Source organism: Phaethon lepturus, unplaced genomic scaffold (genome assembly GCF_000687285.1).
Source record: "Phaethon lepturus isolate BGI_N335 unplaced genomic scaffold, ASM68728v1 scaffold46848, whole genome shotgun sequence".
In the NCBI taxonomy this organism is placed as follows: Eukaryota; Metazoa; Chordata; class Aves; order Phaethontiformes; family Phaethontidae; genus Phaethon; species Phaethon lepturus.
In genome coordinates this window covers 5,948-31,871 of record NW_010559187.1, presented here as the reverse complement: position 1 = coordinate 31,871, position 25,924 = coordinate 5,948, and the positions used below count along the sequence as shown (strand labels likewise).

Here is a 25,924-nt window from a genome sequence, read left to right as displayed (position 1 = left end):
GGGCGGATGGGCTTGCCTTTGTTGTCACAGGGGCCGGAGTGGTCTCTTCTACAGTGGGTTCTGGTAAGAGATGAAAAGTGCCGTGGGTTAGGGCTGGGGCCAGCTGACCTCAACAGTTCCCCTGCACTGAGCAGGGCCAGCAGAAACCAGCCGGGGGGGTGAAGCAGCAGCCGACCCCTCCCAGGTCACTCTGGGCCATCCCCCACGCTGGGGTCCCTGACCTGGAGACATCTCACCTCCCTCACACAACCTCCTGCCCCTCAGGATCGGGGCATCCTCATGGGGCATCAGTTGCTGGCTAAGGGGGTTCGAGGTCCTTGTCTGATCCTCCTCATCTTGAGGCAGCTCCAGCCCTGGAACTGCTGGTCTGGGGCTTCCTGATAGCTCCAGGAGGGTTCAGAGCTCAGACCCCAACCCAGGGCTCTGCGTCCCAATAGCCTGTCAAGGAACGCATGCCACTTGGCTTCACTTACCACACAAGGAGTCGACACAGACTCTGCCCTCAGGACACTGTGAGCATGAGGGTCCTTCCTTGTACGGCTTTCGGCCTTTCATATTACCCCTGGAAGCAGAAGACACCGAGAAAAAGGCAGCATGAAGAGAGGCGGAAACACCCATCCCAGAGAGGGGCTCTGATTCACCTGGAGTGTCTCAGCCAAGACAAAACTCAGGATGAATGTAAAAAACAGGCCTTGGTCTCCTGCCACGGACTGTCGGTGCCGTTTACTCGATGGCCTAACCCCAAGGCTGCTAAAACCAGGCGACATAGCTCCATGGACCAGATCCTTCACCACCGCTTAGAACAGAGCGGTCGATGGGCATTTGGACACGAGATTTCATCTCCCTTCTGCTCAAGACTCCTAAGAAGGTCTGCAGTGACCAGCCGCTCTCGTTGGTCTCTCCAGCTCCATGCAAGTCGTCCCCAAGGCTAGTCCCAGGGCTTTGGAAGCGGGAACCCACCTCTCCTCCCATGTCCAACCCTTCCTGCTGGTGCAAATGGGCTTCTCCACCCCAGGTGACCGCTGCTGCCAGCGGGGAAGAGTGAGGTGCAGAGCAGGGAGCCACCGTTCGTACCCTCAGCTATTGCGGCATCAGCCTTGGGCGGCTCTCGGGGGGGGATCTCCCTCCCTGGGTCTGTGCCAGGAGCTGAACCAGACCTTGGCGATCGCAATTGCGGGCAAGAATCGCCAGACAACCCTTCCTTCCTTTGCGACCAACCCAAGATAACAAAGGCCTTTCTTGGAATTGCTTTCCTTTTAGTTCTGAACAAGGCCAAATCCTGCTCGGCTATAAGGACTGAAGGAAGCACATTTCCAGCCCAGAAACCCCGTCAAGATGCACCAAGCCACGCGAGGCATGGGACTTACGGGGGATAATAGTTGCAGACAAGCAGGTACATGTCCTCTGTTTCAATTCCATCGATCTTCTCACAAAACTTTGCCCCACAGCCGATCTGATGCGTGCTTGCCCAGACCACCTAAGGCAAAGACCGGGGTGAAGGTGAGGTGACTGGGTGGAGGCAGATGCCCTCTTAGCAACCTGTCCCCTGGCCTTGAAGGCTGCTGTGTCACTACACCAATGTCCCCCTCATCTCTTAGTGTGTGCCCCAGATCCCGCATCCCCACGTTGCTTTAGCATTCAGGATCCCGCCCCTTGCCACTGTCTGGACCACCTTCCCCAGCCTCGGACTGCAGGTCACGTATCCAAGTGCCACAGCTTTCCTACCATATAGTCTACCCAGTTAGAGCATCACCACCTCTGCTTTGGTGCTGCAACCTTCCCTCCCTCCTCATATTTACCACCACCATCTCTGTTCCTCCTTGCTCCCACCAAGCTGTGAAGAAACACTCAGACCTCATATCTCTACCTAAGACAAGCTGGCACTCAGCTCTCCTGAGCAGCCAAACAGGGCTGCAGAGCTTGTTTAAAAAAAGGTCTTCTCCAAAAGGCTGGTCATGGCTGGCAGCGTGCCCAGGCCCCCCTGTATCATTGTGATTCCCACCTGGTTCCCCATCCCTTTGCAAAGACTGGGGATGCCGGGGCTCTGGTACAGCTCCTTTCCCAGCAACCCCATCCTTCCACCCCAGCAGCTTGGTACCTGGGTGTAGTGGCCACACATCTGCCCGGACACACACGTGGAAGTCGTCAGGTTGTAGTATTTCTCCTCCCCGTTCCAGTCTTCCACGGCAAATTCCAGGTCCAGGGTTGGGGCCATAGCAAAGAGGTTTTCCCCCCGTCGGCCCCTCTCCTTGTTGTGGTCCCAGATGCACTTCTCTGCATAGGCTTGAGCAAAGGCTTCCAGCTCCGTGTCCCAGGTCTGGAAGGAGCTCGGCGTCAGCGTACGGAAAGGGACACTGGGCTCTCCGACGTACACAAGGACCCGTACCAAGGACCCCGGGCTCTCTGGCCACAATTGCCCCATTCGTGAGTAAAATTCAAATCCCTACCCAAAATAGTCCTCAGGAGAGGGGAGCTCCACAGTCAGTCCAAGCGCAAACCAAAGGTTATAGGTCAAACAGGGGAAGGTCAGTGCACCGGCACGACTCTCACAACCTTGCCCGGATCATCTCTAACATCATCACGGAGCATCCTCGACTCAGCGTGGAAAATATGTGAAGTTAGATGGAGGGAGGGAGGAAACTCACCCTGGGTCACACTGGAGGGGGGCTGGGGACATCCCTCCTTGGCCAGGGTGGGGATGGGAGGAGAGCAGCACTCATCTCCCCTACCAGCTGCACAGGGCCTGGGAGCACACGCTCCTGGGAAGCAGCATCTGTTCGCCTGGATCCGAGACGCGGCCGGCCGGCTGCCTGCCAAGAGCCCCCTTTTTTTTTTGCCTCCCACGACCCCCCCCCGCAGCCGCGGCGGCCCCACCGCCAGCTGAGCCCACCAGCCCACGGTCTCCCGCCGGCCACGTTGATATGCGGGAGGAGGAGGAGAGGTTTTCTTGCGGGGAGGCATATGGGGAACCCTACGCCGCAGCTGTTTGGACCGTCCTTGTGCCATTTGATGGAGACAGCAGCTTTGCTTCTGCAGCGGGCTGGAAGCCCAGCAAACAGCAGGTCCTAAGGGGGGACCTTCCCAGCCAGAGGCAGGGCTGGATCCAAAGGGAGACAGAGCACGGCCCTGATGCAGGGCTTGTCACCATCGGGGTGTGGAGGGGATGTGGACGGGCCCCTGAGCAGCTGCACTGAGGGACCAGGGCGAAGAAAACACAAAAATAACTGGTTGACCTCCCACCCCAAGCCAGGCTGAGCGCGACGGCTGGAAACCCAGTTTGGGGAGCGCACGCCCCTCTCCCTCTGGCACGGAGCTGGGCTCCGTAAACAGAGGACTCGCACCTGCAGGGCTTGCCTCATTAAAAAGAAAAGTGGCTTTAGTCTATGTATCCCCCCCCGTCGCCTAACTATTTCCACAGCAACCAGATCCATGTCCCAAACAGAAGCGCGGGGTGACCTCAGCCGGGCACGGTGCCACGGCAGCAGGTGAGCTCGGAGGCGAAGACAGCCCAAGCAAACGTCCCAGGAGGGAGACGGGGACGGCGCTTTCATGGAAAACCTCTACCAAGAAATTGCTGTAAGCTAAACATTTGTTGTGCTTCACAAAAAAAACCCAACCCAAACCTTTGGCTCCAGCTTGCGAGCGGGTCCTGTATGTTTAAGCAGAAACAAAGCAACTCTGCGGAGGGGAGCACCTCAACGCACGCGATCGGCAGACAAAGCCTCAGCCGGGAGCAGCAGTCACCGGTTCAGAATTGCTGCCGACTTAAAGACCCTGAGAGCGTGTTTCCCTCAGGCTTTCTCTAAGACTTTGTCTCCAAAGCCCTTATACTCCGAGTATTCTGTGCCTTGCTCTGGTGGGTATCCGTGGGATCATGGTGCTTAGGGTTCTGGTTCTGTCCCGTTTGAGTGTGAAGCTGCTAGTCAGACCTCCCATGCCTGAATATAGCTTTTTGCTTCATTTGCTCGGTAAGCTCCCGTTTATCAGCCCACAAAGGATTAATCCAGCCTAGGCAACTTTTGGGCCAGGCAGGGAGGTCTCCTCCAAGCACACGGTGACCAAAAGAGGAAAGCACTCCAACTATCCATGCTAAACAGTTCTCCTCCTCCACGCATTTTGCAAACAGTGAGACAAAGCACATGTGGTGCAAGATAAAACGTGATAGCCAAATTTTAATCAAATCAAGGGTCCGAATAAGACAAAAAGCAGCACCAGCTGGAGAGCTCAGCTTTGCTCCCACTGCAGCCACACGTGATGGTGGGCACCTGACTCAGTTTCCCCAAGCAAAATGGGGGATCCCTCACCTCCAAGACAGCCATGCAAAAGTCATGGCGAGGATCAGGAGCATGATGGAAAGCCCAAATAACTGAATGACCTGGTCGTCATATTTGAAGTCGATGTTGCCTCCTATAGATAAAAGCCCATTCACCGGCAAAGGCAAATAAAATGCACCAGGCGATGCCCCACGCGGCAGGATCCCCGCTCCAGCCCGGGCACCCGCTGACGGCAGTGTCTCACCTGCCTTTCCTCCCCATCACAAGGAGCTCCAGCGGGCACTCACGTGAGCGAGAGCTGTATTGCTCTCACACAGAGCATCGGGGGACTCAGATCACACTTAGGAACTTTCAGAAACGATCAAAGACAACTCTAGGTCAAAGGAAACTCACCTCTTTAGAGGCAATTTAGGCAACCCCTCCACTGATACCTAGTTGTAACCCTACACAAGAATTGCTCTGCCTCCCCTAAAGAAAACCCCGATCCCTCCTAGCAGGAAGGTCAAGGCTTACACTACACAAACACCCCCTGACATTGCCCTGCAATAAAAGCCACTTACCATCTTGAGCATATCCATAGCAGGAGGAGAGACCTGGGAGCGGTATTTATTATGCCCATCCAAGATTATCTTCTTTTCTTCATCACTCAGGGACCAGCACAGCTCCAGCGCTGTGAGCAACAGGAAAACAGGAGGAAGACCTGAACTCAGCATCGTGCAGCCAGCTTCTGCTCTTAGCAGCCCACGGCTCTGGCAGTCAGATTTAAAGCACCTCCCAAAAGCAAGGAACACCCAACAGCTTGAAGATTGGGGAGGAAATGTATTTCTTTATTAGAGCAGAGTTTCGGAGCCACACGGTACACACCCATCTCACATACCGGCCTTGATGGAGGAGCAGCAGCATGGCTGGTGCCAACGAGCGCTCCCCGAGATAGACCCTCTGCCTGATTCCTAATTCCTGGATTGGCATTTTTCATCCAAGCCTCTGCTGCTCCAAACCTCAGACATCCCCTTAGCCCTCAGTTACGGCTCCTCTCTTCTACCTCCTGTCCCTTTTCTCCTAAACTATAATAATAAACCCCAAGCAACCAGCAAAGCCCTGTTTTACACAGGGGTCCTCCCCTGTCCTTGGAACGCAGCTGCGTTTAGAAACGAAGGCAACAAGATGCAACTGCTGAGAACTGCCCAGCCAGGAGCCAGAGCCCACCTCGTCCAGCCCCGTGTCTGGGCACCAGCCGTGTCGGGGGGAAAGCAGCAGGCAGCTGAGGAACGGCCCCCCCGGGGCTCCCCCAGCCTGCTGGGAAGCAGGGGGGTAAGCAGAGGGTTGATGTGCCATCAGGAGAAGGGTGAGCAGGAAAGGAAGAACAGGACACGGAGCTGAAATTGCCCCCCAAAAAGGGGAGTTGAGAGTCTATAGCTGCCTTCAGGGCTGGCTGGAATAATCCAGGCTGCGCTCCGTCCCCAGGCAGACACCTGGAGGGCTCAACATCAGGTCTCCCGACGCGCTCTGCCACGGAGACCTGGCAGAGACCCTCCCGCCTGCCCGCAGCCTCTTCCTCCCCATCTGCGATTGTGCAACCGCCCCGGCTCTGCTCCAGGAGCTGCCTTTGGGGATCCAGGCTATTAGAAAGGATCAGCGGGTGGGCAGCTCTGGCGAGCAGAGCCAAGTTAATCACACGCTGTCGGCTCTGCCTCCCCCTCTCCCCTCCCGGCTCCCCAGGAAATGCTTTGCCATTTTTCCTTTGGCTTTGGACCACGCTGATCACCTCTCTTGCCACAATAGCTCTCCTACCGCCCCCCCAACCTCTTACCTCTGCATGTTACCTTCTCCTTCGTTAGGTCCAGGGTCTACCATACTCTGAACAGTCCAACAATGTCTGCAGGCAGGGTCTGAGGCCAACATCTCAACAGCCTATCTTCAACTCATCTGGTCAAACCAGCGGTTCCCATTTACTGCTGAGGCAAACTGCAGGACTGGAGTGTGGGTCAAGGCACACCTGTCTCCATCTCGAGACACCTCAACAGCTCTGCTGCGGCATCTCCGGAGACCTGGAGAAACATCTAGAAAGGATCAACACTGGCTCCAACTCCTGCTGGCCAGCTCTCTGTGGGCTGGCTTATGAGGAAGACGACAGTGCTGAGAAGACCCCAACACGTGTACTGCTCCCTGCAAACACAACGCGGAGATGAAGGGCCAAGCTCCACGTAGCCGCTGGCACTACACCATCCTGACTAAGCCTTGCAGGAGATAGCCCAGGGGCAAGGATTAAGGAAAACGGGACATGCAGGGAAAAGAAAACAGCCCTGGAGGAGTCACAACCAGGGCACGTGGCTCATGGGGAAACGTAACAGCCGATGCGTTCGGCAAGGTCAGGCGCAGCTGCTGGCAAAGGGGGTGCAGGGCCATTTCTCAACTCCCCAGCCTGGCCTGACGGTTCTTTCTGGAGCCAACGTCTGAAGCATCAGGATTAACAGCACAAGGTCCAAGCCCCACCCTGGAGCCGACAAGCTCGTGTCCAGCCGGCATTAGGTAAGCGCATGAGGAATGCGGCTTTCCTTCTGCTCACTCAAGGAACGGCCCGTCCACCGCAGCCCCGGGGAACCACCAGCCTCAGCACAGGAGACAGGAGCCACACGCTGACACCCGACGGGGCTGCAGGTCTGGCTCAAGGCTGGTGGGCTCCAAAAGACACAACTCCGCCCTGCGGAAAGCAACAAAGCCTGGTTTTCTACTGACTCGCATCTCGAGGGGCTGCAGCGTGGCTTCTCTGGTGGCTAACAAGGCTAACACAGTGTCTTGGTAGTAGTGGCATCTTCCTCTCCTCTACTTGTCTCTTTTTATGGACTCTGGAGGAGCTTATCGTCTTCTACGCCTCAAGGTTTGGCAGAAAAAAGCTGAATTGCGAAGGAAGGATGGAGATGATTATTAGGAAGAAAGGAGGGACAGCCACAGCTGTTGCATCAACTTTGCTTAGGGAACCAGGTTAAACTAACAAAACATTTCCCAAAGTGTTTCTTTTGACATTTTCCAAACAAAAGTGTTCTGACTTTTCACTTAAAGTGATATTTCCATTTAGAAAAAGTGCCCTAAAAAGGGTTAAATTACCCCAAAATGGCTGACATGCAATACGAAAAGAAAACAAATCAGGAAAGGGGAAAAGGTGCATTAACACTTGTATTTAATTGCAAAAAGTAAAAACTTTTTTTATTCTTCTTACATACAAATCTCATTTATTTACACACTTTACAGGCTTTTTCCCAGTATTTACAAAGTTTGCAATATATTAAATTATGACCATCCATAAAATTCTGCATTAAGTGCATATTTACATTCTTTTTTTTATCCACCACTGAATTGATAGTGTTCAGCACTGAAACAGTCTTTATGCATATATAGCTTTACTTCCCAGCACCCCTGAGCCTTTATAACATGCCTCCCCTCCCCGAAGACAAAGAGATAATGCTAAAAATAAGTCACCTGTCATTTGCTTGACTCTCCAAAGCAAAGGGGAAGTCCAGCGACTCCTTTGTTTAACTCAGCAGGACAGTAAATCTATCCTTTACAAGGAGTTTCCTGAAGAGAAGAATATATAGTTCTACATATAAAATTTACCAAGAGGAGAAAGTTTGGTTTGCAGGAAGCAAAAGCTCTTTGTGCGCCCACGGCAAGACCCACGGCAACGGCTTCAGCCCAGAAAGTGTTCGGTTCTCTTGGGGGCCATGGGGCTTAACCGTGGACCACTGAGCCTGGGATGGGGCAGAGCTGCAAACTTCACTCCCCGGAGCGGCGTTACCGATGTGAACACAGGGGTTTAAAGGCAGGAGGACCACCCTTCCGAGATGCTGGAGTTTGTAGAGCTTGCATCTGTAGTAACGAGCTGCTCTCCTGCTCCCCACCTCCTCTCGCTCGGGGTGTTCCCACGCTGCGCGCGGGACTCGCTGCGAAAGGGCGTGCAAGGATTGCTGCTAGAAAGCCGGCCACGAGAGAAGGGAGGTGCTTTGATCCAGCCCAGTAAAACCAGCTTCTCTGCCAGACTATTACAGCAAGAGGACTAGTGGGAGAAGCTAAAGGCCCAAAACTCCCGGGATACCTGACCCTAGAAAGCTCTCCAGGGCTTTGCAAAGGGAGTTTGAGCCGCCTCAGGGGAATTCGTGTGTGCAATGCCAGTGGGGAAAAAAAAAAAAAGAAAGAAAGAAAGAAAGAAAAAAAAGAATCAATAGAAACTGGCAGTTTGGCTCCCGTAGGGGATGCTGATTTCCCAGTACTGAAGTAAATAATAATGCTTTCTCCTCCTTTCAGTTACCCTGAGTTCAGGACTGACTGAAAGCAATGGCCAATGACCCCTGCTTTTGGAAACCAGCTTTAAACCACGATCCTCCTGCCCAGCTGACGGGTGACAGCCCATCTTTCTAGCCTGACAAGGAGAGAGATGACCCCTCCGCATCTCTGCCCACTGGGCTCTCGGGTAGTACCGGTTTCTGCACCTCGCTGGTGTGATTTCAGAGCAGCTTTGCCGCCTCCGGGATGTCGGGTGAGCAGGAGTCCATCTCCCAGCTCACAGGCAAAGAGCTCTGAAGAACAGAAATAGATTTTAAAAAGCTGGGACACACGCATTGATCGGGCACCCCTCTGAGCTGGCCAGCGTGGGGAGTGGGGGATTGTCCAAACCAGCACATACCCTTGGATATGCACAAGTGCCAAAGCGAAGCTAGAAGCGAGGGTGATGGGACACCCCCCACCACGACTCATCTGATCACGTCTGTCGCCACAGTGCCTCAATAGCTGAGAAAATAGCCACATTCCCTCAAGTTCAACCTCAGCAGACCACTAGGAGCTGCCAGGCTCTCTAGGGAAGTCACAGTCTCCTGCAGCCTTTGTAAAGGCTCTGTGAAGCCAGAGCCCTGGGTGAGGAAGATGACCAGGGCTCGCTTGCAGCCAAGGTGTCAACACCTCCTTTTGGCCATCGTAGTTTTGCCACTTTGGCCTCACCTCCAAGGTTTCCATCCTGGCTTCTCGCCCACGTTGTGATGCGGAAGGCATCAGCACTACTCCTCTGGCAGCTGAAGACAGGAGCTGCTCTAGAAGCTGTGCTACAGACTGAGGCTCTGCACTCAGCAGCAGCTAGGGCCAAAATCGGCTCTTTATCAGCAGGAGAACTGCCCTCCTGGTTTAGTTTAGCAGCTAATTCCTTACAGCTTTTGGAAGAGGAAGAGAAAATATACTGGAAGTTTAAAAACAAATGATGTAAACTCCAAAGGGAGCAAGGTTGGGACATATGCAATGTATCGCCTAGACACGATCTGGAAACTTATGCAGAGACCATAAAATGCACTTGGAAAGCTGATCTGCAAACAGTCCAGATTCACCATCTTCTGTCCAACCAGCTGCAACTCTTTGAGGAGGGAAGAAGCAATATGTGAGAGCACTTTTACTAAATAGGCACAAACCTGCCCGAGAACCCCCTCTTTCCCCCCAGTCTAAACAGCAACCATAAATAGACCCATTTTCTCTGCTTCTCCCAAAGGAGACAGCCACAACGGCTTAAGCGCGACTCACAAAATACAGGCATTTCACAGACACTTGAGAATTATCTCTGCAGCTCTTTTAACAAATTACATTCAAGGACACTTAGAAGTAACAGCATCAAAAACCCACCTGCGATCTCAGCAGTAACGGGTCCGGCAGGTTCTCTGCCCATGCCCCTCTAACCAAATGCTTTACAGAAATGGATCAGGTACAAAAGTAGTAAGAGGTGAAGGAACCTTGTCAGCCTTTGAATTTGACTTGAGAAGCTGCCAAAGTGTAAATAGCAACAGTCACTAACGAGGCCCTAATTCTGCCATCACCAAACTCCCGAATTTCCATGAACTAAGACACAGGCTTTAAGAGGAGGGAGAGGGGTGGTGCGTGTGTGTCTTGGCATGTACAAGATTGCATGTAGTGTCACAAGTGTAAAACACGTCCCAAGCATTAACAATACTAAGAGAAGTCTTATTAATCCAATTCCCTTTAATTTTTTGCTACAAATTAAATTAGTCCTTTTCTGTCATGAGAGAATCAAGCTCTCCCCCTTTGGTTCTACTAGACCTGGCAGGTGTTGATCCAATGTCGAGGGCCACGCACACAGACCGACATGGGTGCTGGGGTTGTTCTTATTTGTTTGCAGGAGAAAACCAAGGGTTATGCATAGAAATGTTTGTAGTGTCAAGGCCTCAGACTAAATTCTTTGGAGCAGGAACTGTCATCTGCCTTATCCTTGTACAGGAGCCAGACATGGTCATCCCACTTGGCAGCTTTTGTCAGTCCCTAACAAGATTAGTACGATGTTTGCTCCCATTCTGCTGGTCTTGCTCAAAAACAAAGGCTGGATAGACATTTTTCCAATCTGTCATTTTACGCGTACCTAAAATATTTACAGAGGAAAAGGCTCTCGCTCCTGAGAACAGACTTAACTTGCTTTCAAACAAAACCCCTCCCCATTCAATATTAACAACTGTGAGAGTATGTCCTGAACCCCAGCCCTGGCCTGTGAGTTCAGCCTGACACATCTGTAAATGATCTTCAACAGCAGGATCAGACCCAAAGGATCAGAGTTGGAAGGGACCGCAGCATCTGCAGCCTGCAAACACTGAAACCGAGCCTCTCTCAGGGCATTGGATAAAGCAGTGCTCAAGCAACAGGAAGCATGCGAAGGCAACTTGGAAAGGACTCAGGAAAAACCAACGTTCATTCTGAAGACAGAGTTCCAGGTCTGGAAGGAGTCGATGTAAAAAATGCCAGGGATGAGGAAGCTTTCAGGTGCTCCCGTAGATACCCTGGGCCGGGAACGCAGGCAACACCTCTCAGAGCAAGGAGTATATGAAAATAGTTGTGCAGCCCTGGTGTCCTAGGTGCGCAAGCAGAAGATGGAACTTGTACAGAGCTGCTCTGCACCTAGCCCCATCTCCATCCAGAACCACTGCGCTCTCGGTATGGCCACCACTAAAACTTGCATGAGTATTTTTGTAGGAAAGGAGGTGGAGGGGGGGAAAGCAAAGTTACTATTTGACTCACTCACAACCTGCTGATAGAGAACCACAGAAGAGTGATCACAAGACACAAAGAAGCAGCCTGAAGAGATTCTTTTGGTACAAGAACGATGCAGTGGGTGAGGGTCTATGCCCTTAGGCTGCAAGGCTCATCTCAGCACAGAGCTGAGATTGGCTTTGCGGGGTACACTACCGAGGCACACAGCTATGTACGTGATGGAGAGATGGGGTGGAGTTGGGACACATCACCAGTTCATTCCCTTTATAAAGCTGGCCTGACAAGACAGGCTCAAAGCCTCCTCCTCAGGAGGAATGTACACAGAAATGTCACACACCCCCTCCACTCCCAACGCCCCCCCCCCGGAAGTTTCAGAAGTGCCATAATCCACAAAGGACACAAGGTGAATCTCATCCTGAGAAATCCCTCTGTTGCTCCTGGAAAAAACCCTTTGCGGCAAACCCAGGGCTTACCTGAAGGGACAGGGAAGGTCATAAATAGCTTGCGCTTCTCCCAAAATACATTTGAGGAAAGGCAAAGAATTACCTCAAGGGTCAGGAAAACAGTCATTTTTAAACACTGTAAACATGCAGGGTGGCAAAGCTGCCTGCCCCAGTTGCCCCAGCTCTATCGCTTTCAAGACGTTGCCTTGGTTTCAAAGTTGAAAGTCTTCTTGTCCTGGAAACAGCTCTGTTTTCCCACCCCACCGTCCTTAGCTAGCAGCTCCGTCACAAACAACCGCCGGCTCTGTCCCTTTGGCCATGAAACTCATCGTCCAGTAATCTGCGTTGGCATAACCTTTGGAAGATGCAATGAAAAGGCCATATTAGACGAATCCATGCTTAATGACTGCTCCCAGTGACACGCTGGGTTTGTAACACTGGGCAGAACACTGTGTCTTGCATAGCCCATACCGCTCAGTTTTTACACTGAGTATCTCATAGTATTCCATCGTTTGTGTTCCAAGCCACAAACTCCCAGACCACAATGATCACTCCTCTGTACTGCTACAAGGAGGCACACACCAGTTTGGAGGTGGTAATGACACACACCACCTTCTCAGACAGAAAAGACCCAGCTGGAAGCAGCCTCCTGGCTCCAAGGAATCTCCCAGACCCTGCATGCTACAGCACGGGTACTCACCCAAATCTCCAGCTTCCAGCTCCACCTTGAACATTTCACAGTGTCCTCTGCATTTGTGCAGAGGTACAACAGTCAGGGTGAGCTGTCCACTTCCAACAGCAAAGAGGCTGTGCAAACTGTAGCTCTAGGATGAGAGGAGAATATTTCAAAAGCCTTGCTAGCTTTTCTTGGGTCTGTCTGATCAAACAAGGGGCAAATCACTGCCCTGCAGGAAGGCGAGACAGCGCAAACCACAGGTTTGCTGCTCCCCCCAGTTACCAGTAGGTCATAGCTGAGGTCAGCTGCATGCAAGGGTCCTCCTCCCCTCTTCTGTCCAAGGCACTACAGGCCCTCCACACCCACAAAGCCAGCAAGAAAATGGAGGAGATCAGGTTAGAAGCCTGAAGTGTCACTATCTTCAGTGAAATGTCTCCATGGTTTGTATCTCAGAATGGGTGAGACTTACAGCTCCTAAAATGCAACTCTTAAGTTCTGCCCAAGTGTGCACAAAACTCAGCCAACTACAGAGCAAGGCCAGGACATAAATGTGAACAGAGCAGGGACACCACACGGGCATCTCTAACTGCCGAGGGTGACGGTGATGGGCACCATGTACCACCTGCACAAAACTAGACACAACTTCTGGGTGGTACAGCAACCTTGAGACGCCCCATTACACGGGGATGGACAGAATTGATACAACACTAAACCCTTCTGTCAGGATTGTATCAGCTGGAAATGTTCTGCAAATCCCTCAAAGTCTTAGAGCTTCTGGAGGACAACTCACAGACACAGAGACAATCCTTCTGGGATTAATTTCTCACCTTATTCCCCAAATCTGGATTGCGGATGAGGAAGCAGCTCTCCAACGACACTGCCTTGGGGAATGACCACAAAGAGGAAGTGGGGAAAAATTCCTGCAGAATCTGAGTTTTATTCACAGATTTGTTCCTAAACAAAACAAAGCAATCCATATTAAAGAAATATCACACAATGATAACGCTTGTATTTGAAAGGCTACATCCAAGATCAAAATTCTTCACAAACATTCATGCTCGTTAAACAACCTGCTGATAGACTAGCCCCTAGGAGCTAGGAGCAAAATGCAACCTCTCAGCTCCTAAATCTGTGCTCCTTCATATCTTCCTCTTAGTACCTGCAGCAGAACCATGTAAACAGGGAACAAACAGATCATCACAGATGCCGAAACTTAATTTCCCTCCCCTCTTCCCTTAAAATGATCCGAGTCATTGATCAGACCCATTAATTATAAAAGATGCAGAGGGGTGGCATTGTACGCAACCATAACTGAAACCACATGGCAAGGTGGGGGGGAATCCAAGTCTATTCTCTAGGCCAGGGAATGTAACTGCAAAAGGCAGGGTGGGGCTTGTTATTTTTACATCTCCGTCTAGTGGCTTGACATGATTAATACTTCTGTACCCTGATCATCCGTCTACCAGTGCTGCGGTCGAGAAGTGCAGCAAGATGATCCCACCTAAGCATTAGCCAAAGCAAAGCATCTACCATGCCAGTCTCCAGTCTGCTTGGACACTGCTCCTTTGCTCATACAAACATGCCAGGGAGCCTGCTCCACACCAGGTGGCACCTTCCCACATTCTTTCTCACCCTTCTCTGCATGGAAAGACTTTGCTAATACACTGGGTTGCTCTGCAACCTTCGAGAACTCCAAATTGTTCTTATGTCTCTAGGCTAAGGTCACAGTAAAGGCTTTACAAAAAGATTTTAGTTAACAGGGGGTCAGGATTAGGCTTGGTCATTTTTTCTGCATGAGACCAAACACAAATTGCAGGATCCTTAGCTTATCGTTACTTCTCAGTGTTTTGTAAAAGTCACAGTATCTCTTCTCCATCAACATCAATGGTGGAGGATTTCCATTGGTGATTGGAAATGTAAACCAGTTGCCTCAGGTGATCACACCTCAGCCCAGATGATTAACGTGTGGCCTGAAGAACAGGACCAAGCAGTCGCTGGGATATTTTTGTCTTGTAAGAGGAGCAATACATGAAGTCCGAGACACAACACTCCAATTTTGGTGCAGAAAGCTTCTCCTTGGATCAAATCAGTGCCAGCAGGCAGGAAGTTAGGAAGACCCTAACCCACTCCTGTTCCCCTTCCCCTCCAGTTGAAGTGCAACTGGCAAGTTCCTGGGCATTCACCTCAGCGAAAAGCCTGGGCACCCCTGAAGAAGGGGTGTATACATCTGTCACATGTTTTGCCCTTGACTCACCAGGGAAAGAAAAATGGGCAGCTCCACAATTCAGCTGAATTTTCTTCTACTATAACCTCTGCCAGGTCCGGATCCTGGGACTGAAAATGCTTCATTTCTTCATAGGAGAGATGCTGCCCTGTCTTAAATGAGACAAAACAAAGATAAAAGCTGTGCACCTGGGGTTCTTCCCCTCTCCTATTTCCATCCTGCCAAAGAACATCCAAAAGTAACAGCCATCTAGATTGCTGTGTTTCCAACCGTAATGATAATTAGTCAGAGGACCAACTCGCTAAGGATGCAGTGAGCTCCTCACCCCCTGACATCTTTAAACTGGGGCTAAATGTCTTCTTAGATATATGTTCTACCTCAATCAGCAGTTTGAGTTTGTGGTTGAAAATACTGGGCAGGGGTCTTTGGCTGGTGCTATTCAAAAGTTTGGAATAATCATCCAGCCTTACATATCCATGCATTACCTTGATTAGAAAAGGCTGAGACCTCTGGAGCTTTTCTGATAGTTCTCTGAAGTCTGTCACTATCTGAAGGCTTTTCACAGCAGAACAGACTGTGCAGTTTGTGGGAAGAGTAGAAGTGTTCTGCCTGCAACCTGCTGCCCACCAGTCCTGGCATTCTTGGGAGGAAACAAGAGAAATGTGTTTAATAAGAGCAAAAATGCAATGGAAAGGAGACAGACTCAATCATAAACTCGCTCTCTAACATGAAACACTGAGATTTCTTATAGCTTCCAATGGTGGCTGTAAGTTACTCAAAAAGAACAAGCTTCACCAGGGCAGGGAATTCATCACAGAACATTTCCATCATGGACCGAAGATTTTGGAGATATGGCTTGGAGTTGTAAGAAATGGGAGAGCTTTACGGAAATTACACTTTTCTCTATATATGAGGCACACAGGCTAAGCTACCCTTTCACTATCAATAGAAGGATGGCAACCACCATATATAGTGCAATTAAACTGAAGTAAGTCCACAAGCAAAAGAGCAGTTCAAACATGTTCTAAAAGAGACACCCAGAAGACAAAAAAAAAAAGACCCAGGTTGAACAGAGTAATTCTATCGTGGTTAGCACTGGTACCATGAACCCTGTTAAGACATCCTCAAAATCACTACCTTCTCCTTTACCTCTGTGTTAGCTAAGAAGACTGTGTCAGGCAAAGTTTGCCCAGTCTCTGAAGTGCAGAAGATGCTGAAGAATGTGAGATTTCACCAAGATGTGCTGCTGTTTTCAATCATCCCACGCATTGACTTGAAGATGAAATGAGGATAAAAGTCTCAGCATGAGGAACCCCTGGCCCTGAGCTATATCCATTTTACATTCCAGAAAGCATTGTTACACCACAACCGGCTGAACTGGCCTACAATGAACACTACATATGTTTAGATCTTCAAAAATTCAATTTTTATGTGAAACCATTACTTGATGCCTATATCCTGCTTCCTTCCTCCAACTTAACAGGTGTCCCAGTACAAAAAAGTAGTAAACATTAACAGAAGAGACTTGTTGCAGCACTGAATGAACAGGACAAGAACTGATAAATGCTGAACGCCCCACGTATTTCTATGCTAAAGGATCTGCAGGAGCAGCTGCCACACTAAAAGGACACAGCTCTAATTTCACGGCAGTGACAGCCTTGGTTCTGCAGCTTTAATCTGATGGGGAGACGTTTATCTCGGGCAGCAAACCCACCCAAACGCCTGATCTGTCAGGGTGGTTTAGGAAAAACCCAAAGCTCAGGACACACCTCACACGAAACGTCCAGAGATCTGTCCTCGCGACAGGCCCACCCGCCCCGTCCAGTGCCAGCACATGTCAAAACAGCTCATGTCTCCTGGACATGGCTGCAGGCCACCCACTTGGGAAACAGAGTGGATGGGAAAGGGGAGAAAGAAGAGACAGCATAGCCTGTCTGAAAAATAAAGCTGGGAAACAAGGATGCACAGCAGCTTTTCGGGGGCTGGGGGGGGGAACCCGCATGCAGCCTGCCTGTTACTGCCATCATGGTTTCCAGCCACACTCACGCTCCTGCACATGGGTCGTAATTGATGAACAGCACTTAATAGGAAAGCTCATGTTTTATTTTTCCCTCCGACATCTGCAACAGACAACGAGGAATGTTATAGAGGATTTAGGTTCATTGGGACATAACAACAAGGAGCTGATTGGGATTAATTTTGCTTTTTTCTTTCTAAAAATTTCCAGTCAACTCCCAAATGCTGCATTTCCCACCCTACTGCCGAGATATGGACTAAAAGGGATCAGGATATAATTCCTAGTCTTTCTGGAAGATGCATCTACACTGCTTTCACGGAAAGGGCTAAAAAGGCAAAACAAAGTGTAAAGTCCTTATTGCAAGCAGAAGCCCCACTCCCATGAGAAACTGCTCCATCGTACTTTCCCTCCCTGATCACAAGAGAAAAAAGAAAATCTTTGTTCCACTGCCTGTAGAAAGCTTCAATTTTACAACAACAAAAAAACCTCAACTCACAAAAAACAGCTGGTCAGTGACAGGAAACAAAAGGCTGAAAGATCTCACCAGAGGAAGGGCAGTCACCATGAAGAGACCAAGAAAATATATCTTATGGTCTCTGATGATACAGGGGGAAACAATACTGTAATTTCTTTCTGGGCAAAACTTAGAAACCTCATCCCAAAGCATTAAGCAGAGCTGTCCAAAATTTTCTCTCCGGGCTCAGGGCAGTAACCCCTGTAACAGGATGCTAATCAGCTTGACAGTATAGAGCTTGATTCCTCTTTTGAGCTAGGCTGGGATATTTGCATTCTCAATTGCTCGATTCAGAAGGTTATTTCTTTTCCCTATGAATAACCCAAGCGGAGCACGGTTGAGACGCATTTCAAATACCACAAGTGGGGTTGTGGGATTTTTTTTTTTTTTGTAATTAATCTTTTAGATTTATTGTTGAGGGTGTTAAGTCTGTGTGCTAGCATGTGTGTGACTGGCATGACAAGTACGGGCAGCAAGAAGCGCCTGCCCTTCCCAGGGAGGGAGGGAGAAGAGACTGTGTGCAGAGGAGAGGGCACGCAACTGCACACTGGGGACCAGAGCAGGAGTTTTACCAAGGATGCTTGTTCTCTCTTTCGATTACCCTCCCTGCATTCCTTTTACATTATCACCCTGCCCAGACACCCTGGGGAATTATTTTGGTTTAAGTCGAGCGCGTTGTCTGTGCACACACAGTGTCTGCTCGGAGATTGAAGAGAGAGATGCACTCTTCATCCCAGTGCAACCATCACGTGCAACCATCACACGATGGTCCCATCCACTCACATTCAAATGTTAAAGTGCTGGGCGTGTGCAATTATCCCTGTGGAGTTTGAGTGCAGGAAAGCAGCTGTAGTATCGACACGTACAACTAACCACTACGCGACAGAAGTGTGGGCCTGTCCCAACTAACCTCTCCTCCACGCTTGTGCTTTCTCACTCCTCTTTGAGAAGCAGCCTTCAGTTTGTTAAGCAGAACCTCAGTTCCCCATCAGTCATACCCACCTAATATTTGCTTTTATGCTTTATTAGCTCTCCAGAACAAGAGCTGTCTCCTCCCCTCTGTCAGGATAACTCCTAGCAGAGCCAGGGCTGGGGACTTCCAGCTGCTAACACAGCACAGACGAAGAGATTAACAACTTTCCTTAGGAAACGCGCCTATGAATAATGCTAGAAGGAGTTTATGACTGTACTTTCCACTATGCAGAAAAATAATTTTCAACTTAGAATCAATTTAAAATGAGTACCCCGCCCTTCTTGGCCATTTTCACAGAGGATCTCCCAAGTTTTTGGCTGTCCCGAGAACTACAGAGGGGTGTGTATGCACAACCCCAGAGATGCTGGGTGTGGACAATCAGATTGGAAGCTAAGAGGTTACTGAGAAGACCTGGCCCTGCTTCCACCCGTTACAGTGAAGCAATAAAACTTATGGAAGCTTGCCCACATAGATCTGAGAGCAGAACCTCAGCAACAGCCCTGGTCTCTTTAGGGAGAATATGGAGGGCTAAATATCAGTCTGCCGCTGCAGCAGGTTCAAAGGGAAGGTCCGTAGCACGGGGACCTTTTGCTCCCGCAAGACACACGGAACCGAGGGCTGCTCCTGACCCTAACGAAGTGTTGAAAACGTAAAACCTCCTGCATGTAGAACTGCAGGTGCTGAGGCAGCTTGCTGGCTCCCACCAAGCTGGTTTGCTCCCCAGTACTCAGGACTGCAAGGCTGAACAAATCTGCAGCAGGCAAGCAACAGGAAAGTCTGGTCCAGGGGAAGGAAGGCTCCCCCATGACTTCACAGTCCCCCCCAGGTTTTCAGTCCTTTACAGGTTGTTGCTACCATCACCCACGGTAACTAGAAGAAAGCTCCCCAGAGGGCTGTCTAATGCACTAAGCAGCTGCACAGTCTGCAAAGGTTGTTTCCAAATCCCCGATTCCTCGTTCTGAGGATGATGCTATTCCCCGGTCCCACCACATACCTCACTAGGGACCGGCGCTAGGAGTATTCAAGCAAATTCAGTGACCCTAGGATGAACTCAGGGTTCTCAAGAAAGACTGGCCTGTGCACTGAATATTCACACGACATTTCTCTGTCTTTTCTCGTAGGTCCATTGTACAAGCCTCGCTGCAAATGTTCATTAACACCCACAACACTTTTGGACACACATCCAACACTGTTGGATCCCTCAGAGGATCCAACATACTGTCAAGAACTACAAAAATATCTGTAATCAAGATAGGTGAGCAGGTAAACCTCAGGGCTCTGAAAATGTACAATCAACTCTACATTGGCCTATTGAAATGTAAACTCAGGATGGGGACAGACTCATCCGGGCCAAACCCAGTGATTCATTTAAGGCGCTGCACTGACAGCCACAACCTTGTTCCTATGTGCTAGATCCAACAATGAGAAGATGCTGATCTCCACTGTCTCCCCACAACTGCACATTTCTAAAAGTTGGGGAATTTTTCAAGGTGGATCTGAAGACACCCTTCAAAGGAAAGGATTAAGACCTCAGCCTACCCTCTGCTGCCTGAGACCGTACTTTCCCCTCAGCCAAAGGGGCCCTTTACATATGTGCATCTGACGGCCCATGGGATACTTACCTCCTCCGTTCATTTTCATAGCAAAAGCCCAACTACAAGCTGATTCTTATGGCTGACATAGGGCAGAGCGTTTTAAGAGACACTCGATTCCACCTGTAAGATTCCCAGTGATGAAGGGCCCATGAGATCCTCAGTGCTCTGACATCCAAGTATTATCACCACAGCAAAGCTGCAGCTCTCCCTCCAGTTGGAAATATCTAGCTTTCAGATGTTGGATTTTACAATGCTGTTTTCCATTATTTTAAGGACAGGGATTTGCGAGGTCTAGCCCTTAACCTTAACGTGAAGTTGCAGCTCATAACCTACTGTTACTGCTTTGACAGCCAAAGAGTATGCAGGCCAGGTTGTTCTTGCTCCTAAGATACAAATAGCCACTTGCCGCATTGGGACCACTGCAGACTTACAAATGCTATGCTTCTCAAGTAAACAGCTTGTTACTTGCCATGCTGTGTCGTTGCAGCAGGATATACTATATGCTTACTGCCACACCCCTTTTCCAGATTTTACAGAAAGATAAAACAGTATTTTAAAAAGTCAAAGCAATTTAGACATCAATTCATGATCACAATCTATGACATGAGTAAATCTCATCATACTTCCTTTAAAGAGATAGAAATTAAGAGCTCTGTAGTTACTGCGTGGCACAGTTCAGAGGAGACACTGGGAGCACTTTATTGCAAAAGCAACATTTCCCAAGCTCCATCGTGCTGAAATTTTTCACTAGAGTAAAAATTAATTTGGTCATTTATAATGTCATGTCAAAGTCAGGCTAAACTGATGGGTTCTTAAGTCAGTCAGATAGGAATCATAAGGAACGCTTATTAATTACAGTGTGGAAGTCCTGATTAAGGAATGCATCACAGCAGGGTTTTAAATATATACTACAAAAAGTGTCCCTGTTCAGCACAAGATCCTCACCTCTCTCTCATATTGAACTTTTTTGTAGCTCAGTAGATATTGAATATGTTTATGGCAGGAGAAGAAAGTACCTCCCAGTTTGGTTCATAGCATTTTCAGGAACAGCTAGCAACAAAATAACAGCTACAAATAAACCATCAAGAAACCCTTGTTTTTGTTCTGGGTAAAAAGTCAACAGCTCAAAGAACTACTCATTCATTTCACTAATGGGTAACGGCTGGTCAAACAACTGAAGGATGATTAGTCAATCTCAAGCAAAGCACAAAAAATGATTTTGATCCAATGAGACATTGTGAAATCAAGTCTGCTCAGCTTAGTCCAAGAGAAACTCACAGTCCACTGGGGCAAAAGAACATTATTTCCTGGAGAAATCTGCACCTACTGATCTACAAAACTGAAGGCCGGGACCAAACTGTCAGGAAAGCCTCCAAAGTCTGCTCCAGCTTGCACCTCTGGTTACATGCCCTAGAAGACAGCTTGTGCTGCTCTGGCAGTGTCTGCATGAGCGCTCTGGCTCAGAGGAACAGCATACTTTTGAAGCAAATCCCTCCCAGTTGCTGCCACTTGCCTGCCAGTGGCTTCAGTCTGTAAAAAGTTTGACGTGCCTGTGTCAGTAGTGCAAACAGCTCTGCTAGGCTGCTAAATGCCTCTGCAACAGGCCACGTATGGCACACTTGCTCTCTTTCCAGGGAAGGAAATCCAAAGCGAGAATTCACTTGCTCTGCAAATGAGGAAACAAGAAATTCTAGAGACATCAAAACATAGCAGCAAAATGAAGAGTTCTTCATGTTCCGGGTTACCACAATGATTTGGTGTTAATTTACTGTCAGCAAATCCAAATAAACAGTCCACTGGCTGAATGGAGGCCAAAGTAAAGCAGTATATCAAAACAGCTTGGCACTACCCTGCACTGCAAAGTCAGCCTTTTTTTTTTTCCCCCCTTTGAACGAGCCAACACACGTGTCTATTGGTCACTCTCAGGTTATATTATAAAGGATTGTTTACACACATACAAAGAAGATCAGATAAACTGGCAGCTATTTGGGAACAGGAGGGAGCCCTGCACTGTGCTGCAACCCACATCACGCTCACATCCACCTCAAAATGCTCCAGCACCCAGGGCGGGTGCATGAGAATATGCACAAGAGCCAACTAGCTTGACTTTGCTTGGGGGGGGTGGGGGGAAGTAAGAACCTTTGTGAGCAAGAGGAGGCGGCCATGCTGAAGGCAGCAAGAAGTTAGAAATCAGACCCTGCTTTACCTCCCGAGCAGCCTTCTTGTGCAACCCTTTGATTTTCAGAGCAGGCCAATGTTCCTCAGGCTCGTGCATCACTGAATCCAGCAGGTCAAATGCAGTGTGGGCTGCAAACCCACGGGGAAAGGCTGGCTGAATACCTGGGTGCTTAGCCCACGTTGCACTCAAGCAGCAGAAAGTCCACCCTCATGAAAAGACAGGCGTGTGGGATGCTCCCTTCCTGCACAGAGCTGCGCCAAGGATAAATATACTTCAGGGCTAGAGTAAGAGGGGAGGAGAGGAGTGAGAGAAGCAGAGAGAAACGTGGTTGTGGCTGGCCCATCGCAGGCTGCCTGCAAAGGGTTAAGATCAGAAAGAAGCCAGGACCTGGCCGGGCGCCAAGGCAAGCCTGCAGCTAAATTGAAGGTGGCCAGCCAAGAGGCTGTCCTCTCCCAGTAACCCAGTCTGCTGTGACCCATCCCCACAAATAGGTCTCGTCCCCACAAATAGCTCTCGGAGGCACCTGGCAGGCCTGGGGATGTGACAGTGACAGGCCGTTTGCAAGGTGCTGCTTAAAGACAGCTCCTCCAGCAGGGTTCCTTTCTCTGAAATAGATTAGGTATAAAATCCATAAACATGTTTTTTAGCCCTTCTGGTCTATGCATAAAGGAGTATTTAACACAAGAGGTCTTCTCTGAGCTGGGGGTAACTTGCCCAGGATCCCTTTTCTAACACTGAGCTATGTGTGTGCTTGTGTCTGATTTTAGGGGTTCTGGGCAGCTACTGATCCAGCTGATTTCGAACTACGTAGGATGTGGTCAGGACTGGGTCTCATTATTAGAAGCAAAGTTGGATTTTCCTTGAGGTCATTATAAACCCCTTTTATCAGTACAACGTGCAAACTGTCACATTGTTGGATGAGAGCCACTAACCGACCCTCTCTGCCGAGGTTTTTGACCTATAAGGACCGAACTTTCCATGGGCAGACACATAAGTTCACATAAGAGCAACTTCACGCTCTGCTCATGACGTCATTGCACTGTGTGTCCGGCAGAGAACAGTTATCAACCAGGTGCCAACATGACATCAAAATTCACATTTAGATATTAACAAAGCTATTAACAATGTCACACAGCTGTGAAGGGAAGAACCACTGAAAAATAGGTAGTTACCACCACTATGGTTTTAAAACATGTTAAAAAAAAAAAGAGAAAACCCCTTTTCATTTGGCTCCTATTACTACTGGCTTTGAAAGCTCACTATATTGCTTCCTAATGCTTGCAGGGGAGAGGGAAGTACTCACACCCCTACTTTGCACCAGAGAACTGAAACACAGAGGGAATGACTTGTCCATCCCATCCCCCTTCATTTCGGAGAAGCGAAATGAATCCAGGTTACATATACCCTACTTTCTCCTTGGAACAGCACTAGAAAGCCTCGAGTTAACCCACGTGCCCACCAAAAATCCACTGTGTTCCTTCTAGCAGGTAGAGTCCAGAGGTTTGCAAGCCCACCGCCTCCCTGGGGGCTACCCGAAGTGTTGACCTACCCAGCTAACAGTCACATGCTGCAGCGGAGAGAGGTGTTTCCCCCAGTCCGGAGCAGGCAGCGTGTCCCAGCACTGGGGCTTTCACAAGCTCTGCATAAACACGAGCTCAGGAAGAGCAAATGCAAACCACATTTCCGCAGAACTTTTCCCCAACCGAAGGGGCCTTGGTTCCTAGCCCTGGGAAAACAGCTGAAAAAGAGGCATGGATGCCAAACCCAAGGGTCTAAGAGTCAGCTTTGAAGAAAGAAAGGGTGGGAACATTAGTTTTAATATGGGAATTGATCCGGGGGAGAAAGCCAGCAAGCAACAGAGCAGAGAGACAGGCAAAAAGGAAATTTACTTTGGACCTAATCCTACAAACCTAACGCAAGAGAGACCTTTGCAGACACTGCTCCTCACCTCGACTGCTCAAAGGTCCACCGACAGACAGGCAGTCCTTGTCATCCACAGCACGGGCTCTTGGAGCCGTGGGAGGGGAGCAGCATCCTGCATCCCTGCTCCTCCCAAAGCCTCACCACCACTCTAACGTGGGTCTCTGGTTTTCAGGGGAAACCATGCATCTGAGGTCCCCTTGTTCTGCAACACAAACCTGGCTGCTCAGCCCACGTCTACCAGGGGACCAGGCTCCATCCTGCAATCCCAGAGACAGGAAAGCTGCCCCAAGCCCTCTACTCCCGAGCAGGCCCAGAAGGGACAGCACGGCTCCAGACCGCAGCCCTGCACAAGCAGGCTGCCCCTGCTTGCCCAGGCGGCTTCAGGCCTGGAGGAAGCGAACCGGACCACCTATGCGCCCACGCTCGCTGTGGCCAAGCTCTGTCCACACCACGTTGGGCGGTGTGGATGGGGGAAGTCTGCCAGCACTGCCGGTGGGCCAAGGCAGCCTCCAAACTGCTAACAGGTGGCTTTCAACAAGAACAGCCCGAGCTGGATTTTGAACTGGTGCCCGAGCACAGAAAGCTCCAAGTTTCATCCTCAGCCCCCTCAAAATTTTCATCTACCAGGACCTACATAAAGAAAGGAAGAAAAGAAGTCTGTACATTGAGTCCCTTCGTTAGTGGTTTTCTCTGCTGCTCAGTATTCTTGCACAGTGTCTTCTCCTATGGAAGGATGCACCAAAGAATGCTACGCCTGCTTGCAAGACCTCCAGCCTTATGGTCACATCAACAAACAGGATGACAAGCTGTAGCATTACCCCTTCCTTTCAGCAGACAGCAAGGCCAAAACTAAGGGCAAAACATTACATTGTGCACAAGGCAGGACTGAAAGACTGCTCAGGAGACCACCGAGCCCCATGCCATGAAACTCCCTCTTCCACATGCCTGCCGGATGTCTTTACCACAGTCCACTCAGCAGCAAGCCACGAAGCTGACACCAGCGCCGCTGGGACAGCCCCAGTGGCTGCAGCCGGGAAGCCAGGACATGAGGGATTCCCACAGGAACCCAGCCAAGGTTCAGCCTGGGTGCTGCACTCTCACATTCAAATACCTGGGGTCTGGTCCGGTTCCTTTTGCTGAGGAAAGATCAAAGTTACCCCAGCCAACCCTAGCGAATCTGTTAATTGGGACATGCTGTGGTTTCCACCACAACTTAATACCATTGGAAAAACAGAGCAGGAACTGCCTCGTCGCCTCTGTACCTCCTCTCCTTTCCCCAGAGCTGGCTTGCTGCCCACCCTATTGCTCATCACTTCAGAAGACTTCCAGGACTCATGGAGGCATGAGGAATTTTATATGCATTTAAACAACCTTGCATCCTTCCTCTCCATCCATCCTTCCCTTTTCCCCTGCTCCTTTGGATGTTTCCTGATCTCCTCCCCATTCAGCCGGTTTTCCTAACAGTAGGCTAGACTTGATCCTGCTCTTATTTATCTTCACAAGATGCTCATGACTTCAGGCAGCACTTGCCCTATAAACTTTTGTCTCAAGGAACCTCCCTGGGCTCTGCCCATCCAAGGGGGCCCTGCAGCATCTGAAGGAAGTCAACTTTCTGAATAAAGTTTCACTGAACAAATAGGAGTATTAAAGTTCCCGTTGGTTTCCTTCTTCATACAGAAGAAAAGGGGTGTGCACAGACTCATGTCAACACTGAAATGCCTTCGATAAGCAGGCTACTAATATCAAGTGGCTACCAGAGCCATCTCTGCCTTTGTTTTTTCCTTCCCGCGAGAGATCCCAGTGTTTAAGGAAGGAGACAAACAATGGGGGATACCCCATCCCACCCATACAAACCCGAATCAACAGAAATCCCACATGTCAGCGGAAGAGAGGGAGACACACGACGAAAATGCAGAACGGCGCTGGCATTTCAGGGCGCCCTTTTTAGCTACAGCAGGAAGGTCAGAGCCAGAACAGACAATTCCAACACAATGAGCTGCCAAAGCTAAATATAAACCCATTGAGGGCATGGATACAGGAGTTTGTTTTTACAGTGAGCCGACAGACGATCAACATTGTG

General features: G+C 49.7%; 2 protein-coding genes across 2 annotated transcripts in view; both read right to left on the bottom strand.

The window, feature by feature from the left end:
- Positions 1–6: 6 nt before the first annotated feature.
- Positions 7–4,987, bottom strand: PI16 (peptidase inhibitor 16; the record flags this gene model as incomplete). Its single annotated transcript, XM_010293284.1, has 5 exons — positions 4,835–4,987; positions 2,099–2,317; positions 1,368–1,477; positions 474–562; positions 7–60 (listed from the first exon to the last, which is right to left on the bottom strand). Coding segments are annotated over exons 1-5 (625 nt in total), but the record flags the coding sequence as incomplete, so codon positions are not given.
- Positions 4,988–12,012: 7,025 nt separating this feature from the next.
- The window catches only part of LOC104625613 (chromosome unknown open reading frame, human C6orf89), a 16,392-nt gene continuing 2,480 nt past the window's right edge, over positions 12,013–25,924 (bottom strand). The window contains exons 3-7 of the mRNA XM_010293283.1: positions 15,129–15,283; positions 14,674–14,795; positions 13,247–13,373; positions 12,444–12,567; positions 12,013–12,098 (exon numbers count right to left, since the gene is read on the bottom strand). Of these exons, the coding sequence (XP_010291585.1) occupies positions 12,013–12,098; positions 12,444–12,567; positions 13,247–13,373; positions 14,674–14,795; positions 15,129–15,283 (614 nt within the window). The remainder of the gene's footprint in view (positions 12,099–12,443; positions 12,568–13,246; positions 13,374–14,673; positions 14,796–15,128; positions 15,284–25,924) is intronic.